This window comes from Protopterus annectens, chromosome 4.part0, assembly GCF_019279795.1.
Source record: "Protopterus annectens isolate FY-2018-M chromosome 4.part0, PAN1.0, whole genome shotgun sequence".
In the NCBI taxonomy this organism is placed as follows: domain Eukaryota; kingdom Metazoa; phylum Chordata; order Ceratodontiformes; family Protopteridae; genus Protopterus; species Protopterus annectens.
The window spans coordinates 1220095979-1220119623 of NC_056733.1; the positions used below are offsets into that span (position 1 = coordinate 1220095979).

General features: G+C 41.9%; 1 protein-coding gene across 1 annotated transcript in view; it reads right to left on the reverse strand.

Annotated features, from left to right (window-relative positions):
* The window catches only part of TCERG1 (transcription elongation regulator 1), a 2274660-nt gene that overhangs the window by 1469462 nt on the left and 781553 nt on the right, over positions 1-23645 (reverse strand). Inside the window, exon 9 of the mRNA XM_044069876.1 lies at positions 3807-3873. Coding sequence (XP_043925811.1) covers positions 3807-3873 — 67 coding nt within the window. The remainder of the gene's footprint in view (positions 1-3806; positions 3874-23645) is intronic.

The window sequence follows — 23645 nt, forward strand, 5'->3', positions numbered from 1 at the left end:
ATCATGCTTTTCGGCCCCAAAACCCGGACCGAACCACAAAAGGAGGGGGAGTTTCCATATTTATCAAGGATATCCACACCTCCAGGTTAGTGGCATTGCACGAAGTATCGGAGACCATCCATGTGCAACTAACAGTGGGCAAGACTGCTTTTCAGTTTATAGCATCCTACAGACCACCCTCTCAAAGTCAGGAATCCCATTCGGCTTTCCTGAAAACATTGGAGAACATGAAGATCTCTCTGAACACCATTATATTGGGCGACTTCAACTACCCAAACTGACTGGAAGCACTACTTAAGCCCCAGTACCTTAGCCCAAAGATTCCTGGAAATTATAAACTCAAATGCTATGGAACAACTAGTCACCACTCCCACAATAGGGGACAACATACTACACCTGATCATTACTGACATGGGGACTCTATGCTCCACACCAGAAGTATATCCCCTCATTGGTAAGATCAGACCATAAATTAATTTCACTGGATGTCCACATCCCGACCCCAACCCAAGCCCAGAAAACCACAGTGAAAAACTTCTCACTTCTCAAAACCGAAGTGGAATCCTTCAAGGCCCCAGGGCCAGTGGAAACTACAGCCCAAACTGCAGAATCCTATATAAATGCATTCTACGGACATCTCCAGGAATGCATGGATCATGCTATCCCAAACAAAACCAAGACCCAATCATCCAAAGGCAGGCGTCCAAGTCTGGTGGACCCCTGCCGTAAATAAACTGTACAACAGAAGGAAGAAGCTACTACATGATAGAGCAGAATCCCTAATAGGGAAGGCATCTCTGATCAGTACTGGCAAAAAATTACGATCCCTCATAAAATCCTCCAAGGCCAGCTTCGAGAGAAAAATTGCACAGGACACCAAAGACAATCATAAGGCTTTTTTCAGTTATGTTAGAAACCTGGGATGCAACTCCCAGACTTGTTCCGAGTTGATTCTAAACGACAAAAAATACACTGAACCCACAGACATCGCCAATATCCTGGCAGACAGGTTCAGTGCAAACTTCTCCCCCCCTCCCCTCAAAAGAGCAAGTATCTATCCCGGCAGAGGGCTGCCTCCCAAACATCTCAGATGCTCAGGTGAAGGCTGCCCTCTCCAAAGCAAAAAACACTGCTTCCATGGGACCAGATGGCATCCCAGGTTGCGTCCTACATGAACTACAAGAGGAACTAATCCCTCAAATAAAACAGCTATACAATCTCAGCCTCACTACAGGATATGTGCCCACAGAATGGTGTACAGCAACAGTGGTCCCACTCCACAAAGGTGGAGCCTCTACGGACCCTGGAAACTATCGCCCCATAAGCCTGACTAACTTAGTCTGCAAGGTTATGGAGAGGATCATCATGGAGCTCATAAACAAAGACATTGGGGACCTACAGAGACTAGATCCTACCCAGTTCGGCTTTGTCAAGGGCAGATCCTGCCTTTTGTACCTGGTTGACTTCTTTGAAACAGTCACCAAAGCCATAGATGAAGGGAAGGTAGTCCACACAGCCTATCTGGACCTTGCAAAGGCATTTGACACAATACCCCACTCGGGCATCATAGATAAGCTATCCAGCTTAAATATAAACCCCTATGTCACAAGATGGGTCGCAAACTGGCTCAAAGACAGAGCCCACAGAGTGAGAGTTGCTGGAGCCATGTCAGACTCGAAACCGGTCACAAGTGGCGTCCCACAGGGTTATGTCCTGGGACCACTCTTGTTCGGTATATACTTTTCCGAGGTACAGGCAAACGTGGGAGGACTATGGCTCACCAAGTTCGCAGATGACTGCAAACTGGGTGCCATTAATCAACTCTCCAGCTGACACACACATCCTTCAAAAAGGTCTCAGAGAGACAGATAACTAGTGCCAGCGCCATGGTTTAAAGCTAAATGCCAAAAAATGTATAGTCATACCCTTTGGCAAAAACAATGTGCCCACAAATTACCACATAGGCGGAAACCCATTAAGTACAGAGAAAGTTATTAGGGACCTGGGGACCCAAGTTGATAGCAATCTCTCCTTTGAAAACCACATTGCCAAAGTGGTTAGAAAGACCTTCTACATAGCCCACCTCATCACGAAGGGTTTCACATCTAGATCAAGAGAAGTAATCGTGCCCCTTCATTCATCCCTCATCAAGCCCATCACAGAATACAATGCCCCTTTTTGGGATGTACCTTACCCGACACCTGCAGCAATTAGAAAGACCCCAAAAGTATCTCACCAAGAGGATCAAGGGTCTCAAACAGACACCATATGCTGCTCAGTTAAAAAAACTCCAGCTCTACTCAGTTGCATACCGCCTACTTCGAGGCGATCTATGCCTGACATACAAAGCTATGTCAAGTCCAGAATTAATGGACATGCTCCACCTCAGTAAATCTAAATCCCTTAGAGCCACACACTCGAGGGACTTGAACCTCAGCACAGAAATAAATAGAACTTGCTGGAGGGACAGGTTCATAACCCAGAGGCTCCCTTCGCTCTGGAATAGAATTCCAGTTCATGTGAGGCAGAGCACCTCACTGAATCTCTCCAAGAAGAATCTCGATAAGTGGATGGGGGGTCGTAGGTTTGTCCCAGGGATTACTCCCGTGTCACTATTAGACAGAGGCACAGTAAACTAAACCTTAAAAAGGGCACAGTATACTCAAATCAAGGGGTGGCGTAAGCCATACAGAATCGGGCTAGGCTTATAATTGCCCCAGGGCAGATAGCCTAGTATGAACCTATGAACCTTGACACCACAAAGTTCTGTCACTTCCATAATCAAAGCTAGTCTATCAACTCTAACACTCCTATGTTAAACACAGTACTGTGTACATTCTGCAATGAGTATGTAAGCCCTACATCTCAAGACGGTGACAACTTCTGCAAAGCATTACATCCAATACTTCTCAAATAAGAGCTTTGTTATGGATATGTCAATACGTTCCAAAGAAGACTTCATAAATGCTTCCACAGAATAATTTTCCCATCATGAAAAAGGGCTAAATAAAAAGATAAAGCAAGGAATTTTTTTTCCTGCAAATTGTTAAGTTATTGTGAAAGTTTCAAATCATGTATTTTACAGAAGATGCACTCAAGGTTGTTTACTCAATTTCTCAAAGTGTTCTGTAAGCTATTCCCATTCTATATCGAGGGCATAAAACCACTCTGATTTTCATTTCTGTGGGTGGGGTCAAGTGTTTTTCACTGAGAAGGAGAGGTATATTATAATGGGGTCTATATCATGACCTCAAAACCGCATAAGGCCAAAACCTATTCATCAACACATATATGTCAAATCCCAGTTAACCGAACAGCCAGATCGAGTGCCCCCCCACCCCCCCAGGGAAAAAAAAGGTTGGCTGTCGCTGTGGATTTGTCCTTTTCCCCACTGTAGTGTGATCTCAGCGTTAGTATATTTAGTTGGGGGGGGTACTGCCCCCCACTTTGTAATGTTTGTACTGGTGGGTTCTGTTCAGTCGGCCTACCGATTTTTTTCCCTGGGAAAGAAATCGGTGATCTGGCCATTCGATTATCTGAGAGTTCGACATATCTGCTGATGAAAAAGTGTTCGGCATTATGAGGTATTGAAGCTGTGATAGATTATAACGGCATCAGAGAAATACTGCTAAATAACTGAGCAAAAAGCCACTATTAGTGTTCCCTTGCCTATGTGAAGAGAAAGTTATCATGCAAGATTCATGCAACTTCTGAACAAACAGCTATACATAAAAAGCAGAGAATGAAATTTCAGTGCAAAATTTACTGAAATAATTTTGTTCTGAAAAGAGGAAGGAATGCCTTACTTTCGCTTCTTCGCCTTAATGGGTTCATCCTCACTGTTTTCCTCAGGAGACTCTGCTTCTTCTTTGACTGAAAAAAGATTAACAAAATTCAACATTTATATTCTCAGCTTTACAGTACACATTAGTAATTAGCTATGCATCCAGTGAAATAAGGTGACAAAATCAGACTGAAGCTATAACTGCAACACTTTATTTTGATGCTCTGTTTTTTCCCCCAATTTTATCTATAAAGACCTTTGCCTAGCACTCTCTCATGTTAAAAATGCAACTACATTAAGAAGCAGAGATACAAAGATCATGCCTGCATAAATAACTGTCTATAAGAAGGTCCCAAATGCAGGTATTCAGGACTTAATTTTGGCTGTTCAGTACCTATCACAAGGAACTTAAGCTAGTAAATGAAGACATTAACCGACCAAAAACAAGTAATCTGAAAGGGATTTCAGATACAAGATTGGTTAACCAGTTGTAAATTTTAATAGACCAGACAAAACATTCACTAGCCTGGTTTTAAAGATGGCACAAGATATAAGTCAAGAAACAGACAAGCATCTAAACTGTGTAGGAACTCAACAGATCCAGCTGAAAAGTCCAAGGAGCTGATTGGTAAAGTCAGAATGATAAAGTTACTAATAACATCTACATCACGCATGAAAACATGTATGTGGTGTAAAGAAAAAGGCCAAAATTGGGAAGGCATTTGAATAACACTTCAAGTACTATATAAAGACAGAAAATACAGTCTCTCAAGCTTTCTATTAACCCAAAATACAGCTGTGCAAGATGCCTACAGCTATGTGAGGTGATACACTCTACAAAGGCATATGATTGCTACTCAAAAAACACAGTCCTCAGCCCTATACAATTCATGCAATGCAAGTAGAAAAACTCTGGTGTGTAAACATGTACATTATGTATAGCTGGAAGAGTCCAGATAAGTTAAGGAGGGGGGGGGGTATACAAATGATGTGCCACAGTATCTTCCACAATTTTCAAATGTGAATACCTCAGAAACTGCTTACATGAGGCAGAAACATACAGGTTACAACAGCTGCCAACTTTAGTCATGCACCATATGACCTAAGAAAGAGCTGTTCAGCATAATATAGCTGAGCATCATCATCAAAAAAAACTCCACAAACATTAGTTTTAATAAAGGGATGCCAATTCATATCCCATAGTTCTATAAAGTGTAAACAATCATATTACCAGCACCGGTTTTCTATAAACATGTGGAAAATCAAAACAATTCTCCACTTTTTGATCAAATTTGTTATCTGAATTTGGTAATACAGAATTACCAAAATGTCGGAAATGGTAAACACAAATTGACATTTGAACACTGGAAGCTGCAATGTTAAATTTCGTGTTACCATTAACCATTGCAACAGGGGGGGGGGGGTCAAGCCCCGTGCACCCCCATACCCCCTGCATATTATATATTCCAACTCAGAGATCGCACTACAGTGAGGAAAAGGATACACTTCTGTGATCTATTATCAGAACGTCAAGTTCCTGATCCCCACTGCAGTGCAACCTGTTAACAGAATGTTAATCCCATATTAGCAAATGCACACAACCACTCACTAGTGAGGATTCAAACATTACCGGATCGGCATTACAGAAAATGGACATGCACTTGGCCATCCCAGTTTTGAGCAAGTGCCGTTCCACATTTTGATAGTAAACCATTACTGCCACATACTACACGGTCTCCAAAACACTAACAATTTAAGGGACATGAAATAGATACAGATCTCTCCATATGCAAAACATGTAGATGAACCATGCTCCTCAGTTATGGCTTCATAAAATTTTCAGTCTTCTTGGCCATGTCCATGGAGTGACTACAAACAGGATAGCTATGCTTCCCCACCACTCAATCAGCTTAGCAGCAGAGTGAACTTAATACAACAGTAAGTTAATTTCACAATATACCAAGTTAATTCCTGCCACTGCTTACACGTCCACTTAGATGTGGGGAGTAGGTTCTCAGATACTGAGAAACAGTACCAAAGAGTAAGACAGACAAACAGCTGCATTACATACTGTGTACGTATGAAAACTTCACATTACAAGGGTCCTTCTCTGACTCGCAGACATAGCCAAAAAGGTACAATTACTACATACCCCTCTCAACCAACCACTTATTATTCAAAAAATAATGTACAGGTGCACTCATAAAATGTGGCACTGCTTAAATGTGTATACACTAGACTAAGCCTGTGTAAGAAACTCATGATGGGAATAAACAACTGCTGATTCAAAAATAAGACCTGTGCTATACCATATGCATCCCTACATGCTTGCAATTCAATACAGACAGTAGACAGCCTACAAACATTTGTCTAGTCACTTTTGAAACTAAAATACATTCCTGATTATGTGCATGTGTATTTGTGTGTGTATTATACACACACACACACACACATATATATATATATATATATATATACACATATATATACACACACCCGTTTATATTTTTATTAAATTTTATTTTTTTTTTTTTATTTATATTTTTTTATTTTTTTAATTTTTAAAAATATTTTTTAATTATATTTATGGCCGAGACATGAATTTTGATGGAGGAAAAAGAAAGGCCTTTGTGAAGCATCTCAGTTAAGTACTGAAGAATCTGGAGGTAAGTTGATGCTGCTGCAGCCATCCCTTGAGCTCTGGTTCTGTGCACAGAATCATTTCCCATTTTTCTTTCACCTCATAAGATTTTCTAGCACTAGGGGCCTCCCCTTGCCTCCATAATGACATCCAACACTTGTTTACTGGAGGGATGGTAATGGAGAGATTAGGTAATTAGCCAGGCTGCCAGGTTCAGGGTTTGAAGCTGAGGGTGCAGACCTGGCCTCCTGCTGTGACAGCAGGGTAGGGGGTCTGAGGTGCCATGGAGCCAGCAGTAACACACTGTGCAAGTGGGGGTACCAGTGTTGGGCGGCTAAATATCAGGTGCAATCAGTATTGTCCTTGGTTTGTCCCTGCTTGATCTTTGTAGTAGTAGTAATTTTTGAGAGGAGAGGCAGAGGAGGAAAGGCATAAACTGGATAGATTTTTGCAGCTGAAGGACAGAGCATCCACTTTCCAAGCTTGTTTTGTGGGGAGTCCCAGCAGAATTTGTCCACCAGTAGTCCTGGGGAGGCAAACAAGCTCCATATCTGGCACACCAATTTGTTTATCAACATGTTGAAAGTCTTGGTTCCAGTTTTCACTGTGTGGGTCCATGACATTTGCTTAGTTCGTCTGCCAGTGTATACAGTTTTCTCCTGGCAGGAATTGAGCTTGTAGGATGCACTTGTAGCTCAAGGTTGTGGTTCCACAGAGCCATGGCTAATCTGGCAGAGGGGGGAAATGAATGTACCCCTGTTTGTTTATGCACGACATAACAGTGGTGTAGTCCGCCTTTCCATTAATTGTCCTGAAGAATGTGGTCCTTGAACACTGTCAGAGCATTAACAAATCCACCAAATGAAAGCAACAAAATAATATATGAAAAGAAAGGCAACCAAGTGCAACCAAATAGCGTGATTCCAGATTTATTCTCCGCCACACAGACTTCTTCAGAATGATGAGACATTACACAAATCACATGACTTAAATACTAAAAAAAAATAGACTGATTATCCAATTAAACAATTAAAAATTTTCTAAAACACAATACACCATATAAAAACACCACAAGTTGGGCTACATGAAAAGAAAAAGAATCACTATTTTTATTTTTATTTATATGTAATTCACGATGCTTTAAATAACATTTAACATTAATAACGCTATTCAAAACCAGGAGGGGAATCAGATTTCAATCTGATCTGCCAATCAGTTTCACGCTATTGTAAATGATTCTAAAATCCCCATCCCTCATACCTTTGTTACAAACTTCTAAAACGGAGAACAAAAATTTCCTAAAATTAAGATACAGATTCAAAGAATGCTTAAACAAAGCATTAGTGCCATCTCTTTCTTGATACTGTAAAGATGTTCTCTCTGATACGTGTTTTAGGTGCTCTGGTAGTCATGCCGACATAAAAAGCCGACATGTAGAACATAGGGCTTATATAAATGACCCCTTGAGAACAACAATCTACATAACCAGGCACCGCGAATGGTCCTATCCAAGGAACATACAGAAATATAAGGACCTACAGAAATAAAACGACACATGTTGCAATTGTAACAACAATGCATACCTTTCCTGTCACTAAACCCCTTGGAGTGACCATTATTGTAATTTTCTAAAATTCTTTTTAAATTATGGTTAATCTCTATGGGTGAAAATGGTCTATCCCCCAAAATTTCAAATATGTCAAGCACCTCTTAATGATCTCCAATTTCCATCATATTCTTAATATCGTTGAGAGTCAGAATTCATATCTAAACAACACACTAAGAAATGATTGGTATCATAGGTATCTCTTTTCTCTTTGTATAGTGTCAGTAACAGTAATAGAACTGATATTTAAGAGGAGGATAAGCAATGAATTACGCTTGATAAACTTCCCTAGCCGTGATCTGTCAATAGAGCCTGCAATATCCACGATCTAAAAAAGGGAAACATAACCTGTTCGGCCCATCACTAAATTCGTCTCCTTTGAGGTCATGCGACAGGCCCTAATAACCGTCCTTTGGAATGTTCTTCATCACACGCTTTGGATGTCCACTGCTGTAGTGTACATACCCATTACAAAAATTTTTTTTCCGATAAAGTGCTATGGAACCTTTTGTTTCACAACTGTCCCACCATAAGGACACATCTAAAAAGTTAACTTTCAACCCAACGCTACTCAATCACAAACTTTAAGAATGAAGACAGGGAATTAATTTCTAACAAGAAGGCTTCAACGTAAGATGATTGCCTTCAATAATGAAAAATAAACGTCCACAAAATTTTTTTTGTCGGCATGACTACCACAGGCACCTAAAAACATCAGAGAACAAACATCTTTACAGTATCAAGAAAAGAGATGACACCTTTAATGCTTTGTTTAAGCATCTTTAGTTTGTCTTAATTTTAGGAAATGTTTGTTCTCCTCGCTTTAGAAGTTTGTAACAAAGATATGAGGGATGGGGATTTTAAGAATCATTTACAACAACGTGAAACTGATTACAGATCAGATTGTCTGATTCTCCTGAATGACGTTATTAATGTTAAAGTATTTAAAGCATCGTGGAATTACATATAAATAAAAAATAAAAATAGTGATCCTTTTACATTTCTATGTAGCCCACCTTTGAATTGATTTTATATGGTGTATTGTGTTTTTAGAAAACTTTTTAATTAATTGGATAACTGGGCCTTATTTTTTTAGTATTTAAGCTCATGTGGATTTATGTAATGTCTCATCATTCTGAAGAAGTCTGTGACGAAAAGCCAGAATAAATCTGGAATACGCATTTGGTTGCAGTAATTTGGCTGTTTCTTTCTTTTCATATATTATTTTGTCTCATTTGGTGGGATTTTGTTGGTTCTTGGTTTTTGAGCACCTCCGCTGCTGTACTGTCAGAGCATCTCTGTACAGCTAACATTTCTTTCTCGATTGACATGCAGGTGCATTTGACTTTGGGTTCCATTTTGCCCTGAATGCACTTCCCTGCCAGGTGACCACCAGCATAGTCTGATGGGTCTGTTAGGTTTGGGCGGCAGGGGTTGAGGTGAATGGTAGTCCCTTGTTTTGGTGGCAGGCCTCGCCCACCAAAGGAACTCTAACCGAGGCAAGGTGCATGACAGCAATCATTGTTTCTTGTAGATCCTGAGAATGCCTGGACACTATAGGGCTTTTAGATACTCATTGCAGTTTCCATATGCAGTCTTGCATATGGAATTAGTAGAATGCAGGAGGCCATGAACCCCTAAGGCTTGCAGTATTTGCCTCTTGCTGATAGTGTGGCTTGTGGCTATTAGTTTGAAGTAAGTTGTCAAATGAATGTTTCTCTGGTGTGAGGAAAGCCATCTGGGGAAGTTGTGTTCAAGCATGTCAAAAGAGGAATATAATTTGTTGACAGGGTACCAGATGTATCTTTCGCTTATGGTAGTAATCTAGACAAGTTAGCACCTTTTGTGCCAAATGCCAGATGACTCCAAAAGTATTTCCTGTCTTTTCTGCCTGAATGAGACAATAGTCCAAGTATGGGCATATTTGAATATTTCTTTGCCTGCAAAATGCAATGACTGGAGCTAGGCACTTTGTGAATACCCCAAGCAGTAGATAAGCCAAAGGCAGTGCAGAGAACTGATGGTATGTAGACTGCCCAGACTTCAACCAGTGACTAACGATAGAGCTGAGTTGTTCTTTCTGGGTACCAGGAAAAGTCTTGAGTAGAAACTCGGTTCCCTTTTCCTCTTCTGGTACAGTCTGAATAACCTTTTATGCTTAAAGAGAGAGAGAGTACTCGCTTGAGCCTCTGCTCAGCTCTGGATGTGGGAGGTAGATCTGGGCCAACCATCTGGGGTTGGTAACGGTGGAAGTGAAATCTGTATCCTTGGGAAACAGTATTTAAAATCCATTTGTCCTGGGTAATGAGCGTCTCGAAGCTCTTTTGGCCTGAAGATCAATCTTCCTAAAGGAGCAGTCAGCTGAGAAGTGCTTGACGCTTTAAAGTTAAGTCACTCGAGACAGCTTACCATAGGGTCTGCCTCACTACTCCCTGATTTGGAAGTGGGAGCCCCACTGCTCAGTCCTGTGCTTACTCTGTGACCAAAGCTCATGCAGTTCTGCTGGTTCTGGGTTTGGACTGAGAAGGCCTGGAAGAGGCAGGAAAGGTCAATTCTTACAGGGCCAATGCCTACTAAATCTTGGAGGCTGTACTTGTAGGAAATCTTAACAGCTTGCATAGATTTAGAAGTTTTTCCTCCATCTCTTTTAAGAACTTCTTCGCTTTGTTGCCAAACAGGCGGATCTTGATTTAAGGGAACATCCAGCAATTTAGCTTTAACATGAACTGGCAAAGATTGCTCCTTAAGACAGCATGCCTTCTAAGTACAGAGACCCAGTGACAGCAGCCCTGCAAGATGCCTCTAGTGAATCAAAACCACACTGCAAAGAATGTTTTCCAACCTGTTCAGCAGAATGCATTAAGTCCTGTAAATCCTTATTTCAGCACAACAGAATCAACATCATTTTCTGTTTAAGCAATCCAATAATATGCTGCTGATACTCAACACATGAAACTGGCAGTTTAAGGGTCTCTAATGGCCAAGGCTGCAAAAGTGTAAACCTTTCTTACCAAATCTATCCAGCCTGGACTCTATCAGAGGGGTATACTTTGGCAATAGTAGCCTCTAATGCCCTTGGGTCCCTATGAAATGGTCTCTGATCCAAGAGTAGATTTTTAAAAAGAACTTGTGAGAGTCAAGAACCCTGTAACATTTATTAGGATTTCTGGGAGCAGGAGGTAGAGTCAGGGCCAAGCTACATCTCAAAAGGCATCATCAACAAATGTCTAGTACAGGAGGGAGAGCGCCTGTGTTGGGGCAGGAGTAAAAAATCCTAAGCCCTTTTAGAATTAGAGTAATCCTGGCTTTCCCACCTAAAATGCTCATCAAGTGTATGCAAGGTTTCACTAAAAGAGAAATCCTGAGGGTTTATAGGGACATAGTCCTCTGCATCAGAATCCTCATAGATAGATAAGAGTAAAATCCAGTCATCAGAGGAAACAGAAATTTCAGAACCTGGTCAGAAGGTATCATAAGCAAATTCAGTCCTAGGTTCTTAGAAGGGGAATGCTGGCTTCCCCTGGTTAAAGTAATAAGGTCTTCAGCCCATTCTTAGTCATTTGTTTTAGCATAGAGGCCTGACCATGAGGTCTGGCGGTCAGTTTTCAGGCATGGTTCGAAGCCGGCCTTGAAGAAGAAGAAGATGGCGCTGGTTTAATATGCAAGCCAGTAGGCCTGAATACACCCTCAGAAGCCGGTGTTCGTACAGCCGTTCCGACTCCATTCAAGGTAGAGATACATTCATAGGTTCCACAGTTGAAGCATCTCGAGGCATACCGACTTGAAGGGTCTCAGTAGAGGCCTGCAAATCTGAAGTAGCGGTATAAAGGGCCGCGAAGCCACTTAATGAGTAATCGGATGAACTGGCGACTGGCTTAGGAGAAGCTGCCGCCGCAGCTTTGGACCTAGGCGCCTGTCTCTGTCTACCTTTTTATGCTTTTTCGAATGTCGGTAGTCGGACGGCTACCAAAGACATATCTGGATAACTGAACTGAGTACCAAAAATACTTGTGGAAGCTTAAATATACAGACTAATTTAATAGTTGACTGCTTAAATAAGGCACAAACCGAAGCGAAAGGTACATCGTGGTCAGGCCCAGGCAAGGAACAGTACTAATGAAAATCTTTTAGAAGGTATTTGCTTTCCACAAGAAATACAATTATTGACTTTTACTGACATCGGGTTTAGAGCAAGAAAACGCTTTCTCAATGGAGTACTTGGCTTTGTTGAAGACTTCGTTCTGAAACTCCGGAACGAAAATTTCCCAGGAGTCGGCTGACCGCACTTCATGTAACCGCTTCTGCTTCGGCACTGCACGGCAAGAAAGAATGATGGTGTCAGCTGCATGTTTTATACCCACTACCTGACGCCACGGTAAAGATGACCGCGAACTGACGCAAAGACCCAAGACTTTGATAATCAGGTCAACTGAGGGCTACTGCAAGCAGGATAACCCAACTTGATGACTGCAACAGTGAAACATGAACATCTAATTTTGACAGCAGAAACATTAAATGCACAAATCATAAAAGATACTTTTGGGGAGGGACAGACCCTGCACTCATAAATCATGCGCAACATTCTACCCAATTTCAGCTTGGAGGTCACTGAAAATTCTGTTGAGGGAAATTCCTTCTATGTTGATACCGGTGAAAAGTTTGCTAATAATGTTCAGCATCACTTTCTGAGTAGTTTGTCGCTGATCTACTGTCCAGCTACTCCTTCTTAAAAGACAGTAGAATACAGCTACAGGTATCTGCCGCAAAGATTATAATTACCTGCCAAACAACTCAAAACAGCTGGTAATCTACGGCTGTTGAGCAAAAAGAATACCTCAGCCAGTATATCAAGCCAAGAGGAACGATTCCAGTAATAGAAGGATATATTACTTTTAGAATCTTCAAAGGCTCTTAAATCTGCTTTCATCAGAAGGATTCAATAACAATTCCTACCAATTACTGTGAAGAATTAATGCTTCTGATCAATCATGATGGTTACACACTTGACTAAAATGACATTCCAAAAGACTTTGAAATCACCTTAATCCATACAAAAGAAACTGCATGCATGCATATTACTACTGAGGAAAACTTATTATACCACTCAACATTACATTATAGCTTAAAACTGAGGATATCTTGACACTATCCACACAAAGACTAAGCTCTAGGTGGTCAGAAAACAGTAAGCCGCAAGGTCAATCTAAAACTCCTTTCATCTTCATCTCTAAAACCTGGTTGCCTCAGTGGTTTTGAGTTCTTTTCAGGCTTGTTGGCCAAGTTGAAGCAATCCCACCAAGAGGAGAAAACGCTTGAGAGAAGAAAGGAGTCACTTTGAGACTAAGTATTTTTCCTCTGCTTATTTGCTAAGTTTTTCTACATAGCCACACCCATTTTGAGCATTTTCTGGCTTGTTAAATTTGATTTCATAAGCAGAACTGTATTTAGAGCACAACCCAGATTGCTTACTGAATTCCTGTTTGCACTTATTTTTAAAATCGTTTTTTTCTCAAAACTTGAATTTTATCTGTCTCTTTGGCCCAGCACCTTTAAGTGCAATACTACTGCACTGTTATAACTTGTTGATACTTGTTAACCTCTGCTATCTCTGAAAAACAAAAACAAAAAAATCTTGCTTTTTCCCACCTTCTGATTTAAAAAAGTTCAGTTACAGGCTTGCTGATCTTGAACAGTACGTAAGTTTCAGAGAGGCCATTTTTTTTGCTAGGGCCAAAGGAAAGTCTCTCTGTTGATCAGTGGCAGTGAAAAACGTTGAGCAGACTGCCTGCCCCTGTGGGAGGGAGTGCCATTGACTTGAAACTGTAGTTTTATTGGCCATTCTAAAATAATTCCAAAACTCCTTCTATCTTCCTCTCTTAAACCCCTCTTTGCTGTTTTATGGTTTTTGGAGCATAGCTTAACAGTGGGCAGCCAGCCAATTGGGTTTAAACTATTCCTGGCTCCACAAAGTCTGCTCTTCACTTTGTCCCTAGGAACTGCTCTCTCTCTCTCAATGTAAACACCATATTCTCATTCTAAGGCCCTTCACTGGTCCAATTATAATCCTGCCAAGTTAGCACTATTAAACCAAGCAAGCACTACTACTCATATTCTCTAATGCATTACCCTGTCCTCTATTGGTCAAGTCTTAAATTCAGTTTCTATTACTCTAGCATGTCCAAAGGTCAGTCAATGGTTTCCTCTCCAGTCCAGCTGGCGAATCAGGAATTTTGAGGCAATGTTACAACTGTCTCATGTACACGGACAACCCTCTCCTCCTCCAAACAGGTTCAAATATATGTGAGATGCAACTATTTAGCTAAACTGGAGGCTGAGCTCTCATCTCAAAAACTGGTGTGTTCAGTCAGGAGGAGAAGGTAACCTCACACAACACAATTCCAGTATCACATAGTCCCACCACATCAGCCAACCAAACATACAAATACACAGCAAAACATACTCATGCTCTAAATAGAAATCTACCTAAGCAACAGAGACCTCCTAAAGCAGACACATCCAAGCAAACGCTACCACAAAACAAAACACACACAACACATAACCCACAAAGTCAGTGTATGTCTAAGCAGCCACAGCCCTATACAAATAACACACCTGATACTGTTGTTAGAGGTGACTATTGTCAGACACACTGATCTCCGGCCACCAGGCTGAATAAAGAGAAGGTCACAGTGAGCTGCTTCTGTCGGGTGCTGTGGGATCCGACATAACGCAAGCACTCAGGTCACTCTAAAGCAGCCACAAATATGGACTCCAGTCATTGTAATATGCTGGTGTGAATAACCTGAGATCACCACCCTGACTACATGAAAGAGACATAGAGGAGCCTTCTGATCATGTAGCCCAGGCTGGTATGAGACTTGACCTTTGAGCAGCATCTTGTCTCACCTAGAATGATGCTACAGTACAAAGAGACAAAATGATCGATTTTAACAATTGGCTAAAATTTGCGTGTCATTCAAAGTGATCCAGTGTCTGTCAGCCTGGGATGACATGCTCGACAAGCCACGCGAGCCAAGGCTTAGGGACAGTTTGCACCTGTCACCACTGGGTTTCTCGGATATTGGCAAAGGCATCTGCCACTCCCCCATAGTGCCTTTTTAGGCAAGGCTCAAAAAGTCAAACTCCACCCCCATAGACAGCACAAGGAACAAGAAACTAAGGGTAATGCTGCTAAATGCCAAAAGCTCTGAACTCAAGATGAACGCACCTCAAGCTTCCTCTCAATATGGAGAACATCGACATCTGTGCAGTGACAGAAACCTGGTTCACAGGCTCCAGAGAGCACCCCAGCACTACCAGGCTATAAATTTCATATCATCATGCTTTTGGCCCTAAAACCGGACCGAATCCACAAAAGGAGGGGAGCTCTATATTTATCAAGGATATCCACACACCTCCAGGTTAGTGGCATTTTCGCAACGGGCATCGGAGACCATCCATGTGCAACTAACAGTGGGCAAGACTGCTTTTCAGCTTATAGCATCCCTACAGACTCACCCTTCAAAGTCAGGAATCCCATTCGCTTTCCTGAAAAACATTGGAGAACATGAAGATCTCTGAACACCATTATATTGGGCTAATTTCAACTACCCAAACTGACTGGAAGCACTACTTTAAGCCCTGCAGTACCTTAGCCCAAAGATTCCTGGAAATTATAAACTCAAATGCTATGGAACAACTAGTCACCACCTCACAATAGGACAATATACTACAATCTGATCATTGACATGGGGACTCTATGCTCCACACCAGAAGTATATCCCCTCATTGGTAAGAGATTGGTAGACCATAAATTAATTTCACTGGATGTCCACATCCCCGCCCCCAACCCAAATTCCAGAAAACCACAGTGAAAACTTCACTTCAAAACCCAAGTGGAATCCTTCAAGGCCCCAGGGCCAGTGGAAACTACAGCCCAAACTGCAGAATCCTATATAAATTTCATTCTAATGGACATCTCCAGGAATGCATGGATCATGCTATCCCAAACAAACCAAGACCCACCGATCCGGCAGGCGCCCAGTCTGGTGGACCCCCGTCAGAATAAACTGTACAAATGTGAAGGAAGAAGCTACTACATGATAGAGCAGAATCCCTATTAGGAAGGCATCTCTGATCAGTACTGGCAAAAAATCACGACCCCTCATAAAACCTCCAAGGCCAGCCTAAAATTGCAATGGTGACACCAAAGACAATCATAAGGCTTTTTCAGTTATGTTAGAAACCTGGGATGCAACTCCCAGACTTGTTCCGAAGCTGATTCTAAACGACAAAAAATACACTGAACCCACAGACATCGCCAATATCCTGGCAGACAGGTTCAGTGCAAACTTCTCCACCCTCCCCTCAAAAGAGCAGACATCTATCCCGCAGAGGGCTGCCTCCCAAACATCTCAGATGTTCAGGTGAAGGCTGTCTTCCAAAAGCAAAACACTGCTTCCTTATGGGACCAGGATGGCATCCCAGGTTGCGCCCCATGAACCAAGAGGAACTAATCCCTCAAATAAAACAGCTATACACTAGCCTCACTACAGGATATGTGCCCACAGAATGGTGTGTACAGCAACAGTGGTCCCACTCCACAGCAGGAGCCCCACGGACTTCTGAAACTATCGCCCCATAAGCCTTGACTAACTTAGTCTGCAAGGTTATGGAGAGAGGATCATCATGGAGCTCATAAACAAAGACATTGGGGACCTACAGAGACCAGGATCCTGGCTCCAGTTCGCTTTTGTCAAGGCAGATCCTGCCTTTGTACCTGGTTGACTTCTTTGAAACAGTCAACAAAGCCATAGATGAAGGGAAGGTAGTCCCAATACAGCCTATCTGGACCTTGCAAAGGCATTTGACACAATACCCCACTCGGCATCATAGATAAGCTATCCAGCTTAAATATAAACCCCCATGTCACAAGATGGGTCGCCTGGGGAACTGGCTTCCAAAGACAGAGCCCACAGAGTGAGAGTTGCTGGCTTCATGCCGACTAAACCGCTCACAAGTGGCTCCCACAGGGTTAAGTGTCCTGGGACCACTCTGTTCGGGTATATACTTTTCCGCAGGTACAGGCAAACGTGGAGGATCATGGCTCACCAAGTCAGAGATGGTCTGCAAACTGGGTGCCATTAATCAACTCTCTCCAGCTGACACACACATCCTTCCGCTAAAAAGGTCTCAGAGAGACAGATAACCAGTGCCAGCGCCATGGTTTAAAGCTAAATGCCAAAAAATGTATAGTCATACCCTTTGGCAAAACAATGTGCCCACAAATTACCACATAGTATGAAACCCATTAAGTACAGAGAAAGGTTAGGGACCTGGGGACCCAAGCGATAGCAATCTCTCCTTTGAAACCATATTGCCAAAGTGGTTAGAAAGACCTTCTACATAGCCCACCTCATCAATGAAGGGTTTCACATCTAGATCAAGAGAAGTAATCGGCCCCTTCATTCATCCCTCATCAAGCCCATCACAGAATACAATGCCCCTTTGGGATGTACCTTACCCGACACCTGCAGCAATTAGAAAGACCTCAAAAGTATCTCACCAAGAGGATCAGCAACCCAAACAGACACCATATAGCTGCTCAGTTAAAAACTCCAGCTCTACTCAGTTGCATACTACTTCGAGATGCATCTATGCCTGACATACAAAGTTAAGGTCAAGTCCAGAATTACTGACATGCTCCACCTCAGTAACCTAAATCCCTTTAGAGCCACACACTGAGGGATCTCCCCTTGAACCTCAGCACAGAAATAAATAGAACTTGCTGGAGGACAGGTCGCTAACCCAGAGGTTCCTTCACTTGGAATAGAATTCAGTTCATGTGAGGCAGAGCACTTTGAAATTGAATCTCTCCAAGAAGAATCTCGATAAGTGGATGGGGGTCAGGAGGTTTGTCCCAGGGATTACTCCCGTGGTCACCATTAGACAGAGGCACAGTAAACTAAACCTTAAAAGGGCACAGTATACTAAATCATAAGTGGCGTGGTTTCACAGAATCGGGCTAGGCTTATAATTGCCCCAGGGCAGATAGCCTAGTATGAACTCTATGAACCTTGACACCACAAAGTTCTGTCACTTCCATAATCAAAGCTAGTCTATCAACTCTAACACTCCTATGTTAAACACAGTAATTGTGTACATTCTGCAATGAGTATGTAAGCCCCATATCTCAAGACGGTGACAACTTCTGCAAAGCACATCCACACTTCAAATAAGAGCTTTGTTATGGATATGTCAATACGCCTAAAGAAGACTTACAATGCTTCCACAGAATAATAATTTTCCCATCATGAAAAAGGGCTAAATAAAAGATAAAGCAAGGAATTTTTTTTCCCGCAAACTGTTAAGTTACAGAAAGTTTCAAATCATGAAGATGACCTGGCTGCTGTTTACTCAATTTCTCAAAGTGTTCTGTAAGTCATTCCCATCTCTATATCGAGGGCATAAAACCACTCTGATTTTCATTTCTGTGGTGGGTCATGTTTTTCACTGAGAAGGAGAGGTATATTATAATGGGGTCTATATCATGACTCAAAATCGCGATAAGGCCAAAACCTATTCATCAACACATATATGTCAAATCCCAGTTAACCTAACAGCCAGATCGAAAGTGCCCCCCACCCCCAGGGAAAAAGGTTAATGTCGCTGTGGATTTGTCCTTTTCCCCTGTTCGTAGTGTGATCTCAGCCGCTAGTATATTTAGTTGGGGGTACTGCCCCACCTTGTGTCGTTTGTACTGGTGGGTTCTTGTTCAGTCGGGCCTACCCCATTTTTTTCCCTGGGAAATCGTGATCTGGCCATTCGATTATCTGAGAGTTCACATATCCGCTGATGAAAAAGTGTTCGCATTGAGGTATTGAAGCTGTGATAGATTATAACGCATCAGAGAAATACTAAATAACTGTCAAAGCCACTATTAGTGTCCCTGCCTATGTGAAGAGATTATCATGCAAGATTCATGCAACTTCTGAACAAACAGCCATACATACAGAGAATGAAATTCTGAAAGTGCAAAATTCTACTGGAAATAATTTTTTGTTCTGAAAAGAGGAAGAACATCTTCGCTTCTTCAGCTTTAATGGGTTCATCATCCACCGTTTTCCCCTTGTAGATCTTGTCTTTGACTGAAAAAGATTAACAAAAATTCAACATTTATTCTCAGCTTTACAGTACACATTAGTAATTAGCTATGCATCCAGTGAAATAAGGTGACAAATCAGACTAAGCTATAACTGCAACACTTTATTTTGATGCCTCTGTTTTTTCCCCACTTTATCTATAAAGACCTTTGCCTCATGTTAAAAATGCAACTACATTAAGAAGCAGAGATACAAAGATCATGCCTACATAAATAACTGTCTATAAGAAGGTCCCAAATGCAGGTATTCAGGACTTAATTTTGGCTGTTCAGTACCTATCACAAGGAACTTAAGCTAGTGTAAATGAAGACATTAACCGATCAAACAAGTAATCTTGAAAGGGATTTCTAGATACAAGATTGGTTAACCAGTTGTAAATTTTCATTAGACCAGACAAAACATTCACTAGCCTGGTTTTAAAGATGGCACAAGATATAAGTCAAGAACAGACAAGCATCTAAATCCGTGTAGAGGAACTCAACAGATCCAGCTGAAAGTCCAAGGAGCTGATTGGTAAAGTCAGAATGATAAAGTTACTAATAACATCTAAGCATCACATGAAACATGTATGTTTTTCTTCTATTTCAAAATTGGGAAGGCATTTGAATAAACCAAGTACTATATAAAGACAGAAAAATACAGTCTCTCAAGCTTTCTATTAACCCAAAATACAGCTGTGCAAGATGCCTACAGCCATGTGAGGCATACACTCTACAAAGGCATATGATTGCTACTCAAAAACACAGTCCTCAGCCCTATACAATTCATGCAATGCAAGTAGAAAACTCTGGTGTGTAAACATGTACATTATGTATAGCTGAAAGAGTCCAGATAAGTTAAGGAGGGGTATACAAATGATGTGCCACAGCATCTTTCCATAATTTTCAAAATGGACACCTCGAAACCGCCGACGCCGAGTGAAACAAGGCTGTGGTTACACCAGCTGCTTAACTTTAGTCATGCACCATATGACCTTAAGAAAGAGCTGTTCAGCATAATATAGCTGGAAAGCATCATCATCAAAACTCCAACAAACATTGCCTAATAAAGGGATGCCAACTTTACATCCCATAGTTCTATAAAGTGTAAACAATCATATTACCAGCACCGTTTTCTATAAACATGTGGAAAATCAAACAATTCTCCACTTTTGGATCAAATTTGTTATCTGAATTTGCAATACAGAATTACCAAATGTCGGAAATGGTAAAACACAAATTGACATTTGAACACTGGAAGCCGCAATGTTAACTCTCGCGGTTACCATTAACCATTGCAACAGGGCCAAGCCCCGCACCCCCATTGCCCCCTGCATATTATATATTCCAACTCAGAGATCGCGACTACAGTGAGGAAAAGGATAATTTCTGTGATCTATTATCAGAACGCCAAGTTCCTGATCCCCACTGCAGTGCAACCTGTTAAATATGAATGTTAATCCCATTAGCAAATGCACACAACCACTCACTAGTGAGGATTCAAACATTACCGATCGCATTACAGAAAATGGACATGCACTTGGCTATCCCAGTTTTGAGCAAGGTCGCTCCACATCTTTGATAGTAAACCATTACCGCCTACATACTACTACACGGTCTCCAAAACACTAACAATTTAAGGACATGAAATATGATACAGATCTCCATGCAAGTAAAACATGTAGATGAACCATGCCTCAGTTATGGCTTCATAAAATTAGTCTTCTACGGCGTCCATGGAGGACTACAAACAGGATAGCTATGCTTCCCCACCACCAATCAGTTTAGCAGCAGGAACTTAATACAACAGTAAGTTAATTTCAATATACCAAGTTAATTCTGCCACTGCTTACATCAGCCCATCAGATGTGGGGAGAGTTCCCTCAGATACTGAGAAACAGTACTAAAGAGTAAGACAGACAAACAGCTGTGACACATATTGCACTGTGTATCAAAGATGAAAACTCACATTACAAGGGTCCTTCTCTGACCTCAAGCAGACACATAGCCAAAAGCACAATTACTACACACCCCTCTCAACCAAATAATTCTATTATTCAAAAATAATGTACAGGTGCACCTCATAAAATGTGGCACTGCTTAATGTGTATACACTAGACTAAGCCTGTGTAAGAAACCCATGATGGGAATAAACAACTGCTGATCCAAAAAATAAGACCCAGCCATAACCACATGCATCCCCACATGCCTGTAATCCATCATTAAGACAGCAGACAGCCCACAAAACCATCTTTGTCCACCTTGAAACCAAAACACATCCCTGATCATGTGCACTGCAGCATCTAGGCAGACACACCAACAATCACTACACACATACACACACAACAATCAACACACACACAGACACACAGAGACACAGAGAGACAGAGACAGAGGAGACAGAGGAGGCAGAGACAGACAGACAAGAGAGACAGAGACACAGACAGACAGAGACAGAGACACAGCAAGACAGACAAGAGAGAGACACAGACCGAGAGAGACAGAGAGAGAGAGAGAGAGACAGACAGAGAGACACACACACACACACACACACACACACACACAGACACACACACACACACACAGACAGCACACACACACAGGCAGAGGAGAGACAGAGACACAGCAGAGACAGGCAGGAAAGACAAGACAAGAGACAGAGAGACAGCAGAGACAGACAGACAGACAGACAGAGAGACAGACAGACAGACAGACAGAGACAGAGAGACAGAGGAGACAGGCAGAGAGAGAGAAACGAGAGAGACAGGCAGGAAAAAGAGGAGGAGGAGGAGAGAGACAGGAGAGAAGGAATGGACAGAAAATGGATAAACTGAATAGGATAGCCTGAGCCCACAATATGAAATACAGAAATACTGAAACACAGTGGACACTGGACAAGACGGAAATGGAGCCATAGAATAGTTGACATGGAGGAAAGGACAGAAAGAAAGGAAATGGAATAAATGAAATAAATAAAATAAGAGAGAAATATGGAGGGCCATGGATAGAAGGAATGGAGAATGAAGGAAACATGGAAAGGATGGACGAATAAATGGAATATAACGAGGGAGGAAGAAGAAAGGAACTGGATTTAGAGAGTAGAGGAAGGAAATAATGAGGTTCAGGAAGGAAGAAATGGAAGAAAGGGAGAGGGAAATGGAATGGAAATGGAATGGACGATGGAATGAAATATAAAAAGAAAAGGAGGAATGAAATGGAGCCCATAGTGGATGGATGGATGAAAGGAGAAATGAAAGGGACGAAAAGCAGTGGAAATGGAGGGAGGGAAGAAATGAAAGAAGGGAAAGGAGATGGATGGAGGGAACTGGGGATGGAAGGGGGATGGAAGGGAAGGGGAGGGATAGGTTTGGTGGAATGGATAGAATGAAGGATAATGGAGAAATGGAAAGGGAAGGAATGGATAATGGAAAGTGTTATGTAATGTTCCAGGCAGTCAGTTGCAGAGTTTTTAGGTTTGGATGCATGATGTTGTAGTCGTTCTGGGTTAACATCAAAGGCATCAGGGGTAGTTGTCCACGTTCTCCCCCGAGACATGCTCCTCAGCAATGGATACCAGTGTTGTCTTGGCCAATTTGGAGCTATCAGAATTATCCTTGGACGTTCCTCTGATTTTCAGTAGTACCTTGTGCATCAAAGGAAGAGGTGGAAATGCATATGCTGTCAGGCCTTTCCAACTGAAGGATAGAGTCTCCACCTTCCATGCAAGTGGGTGGTATGTCCTTGTGCAGAATTTCTTGAGCTGGTGGTTGAGTGGGGATGCGAATAGGTCTATTTGTGGCATTCCCCATTTCTTTGTGATGGCCTTGAAGATGTCCGGGTGTAGCATCCATTCGTGAGCATCCGAGGTAGTTCTGCTTAACATGTCTGCTAGGATGTTTTCTTTTCCCGGTACAAATATTGCCTGTAACTGGATGTTGTAGCTCAGAGCCATATTCCATAGGTCCAGAGTCATTCGCATAGGCGGTATGAATGAGTGCTTCCCTGTTTGTTGATGTACCACATGACTGTGGTGTTGTCTGTCCTTATCATTAAATGGCCTTCTTTGAGGAATGGTCTGAAATTCTGGATTGCTAGTTTTACTGCCAGCATTTCTTTTTGATTTATGTGCAGGTGCAGCTGATCTGGAGTCCATAATCCTTGTATACATTTGTCCAGCATGTGTGCCCCCCAACCTAGGTCTGAGGCGTCCGTTGTGATGGTTTGGCTTGCTTGAAAGTTGTGGAAGGGCAAGCCTGGGTTTGACTGGCATGCTTGAGCCCACCATAGGAACTCTTGTTTCAGGCATGGGATTAGTGGTATTTCGGTTTCTAAGCTGTGCCTGTTATACCACTGTAGCTTTCTCATATGTAGTCTGGCATGGGGGACCAGGATTATGCATGATGCCATGAAGCCCAAGGCCTGCAGTACTTTCCTTGCTGTTAGTTTGTTCTGCTTTGTTAATGCCAAGAAGTAA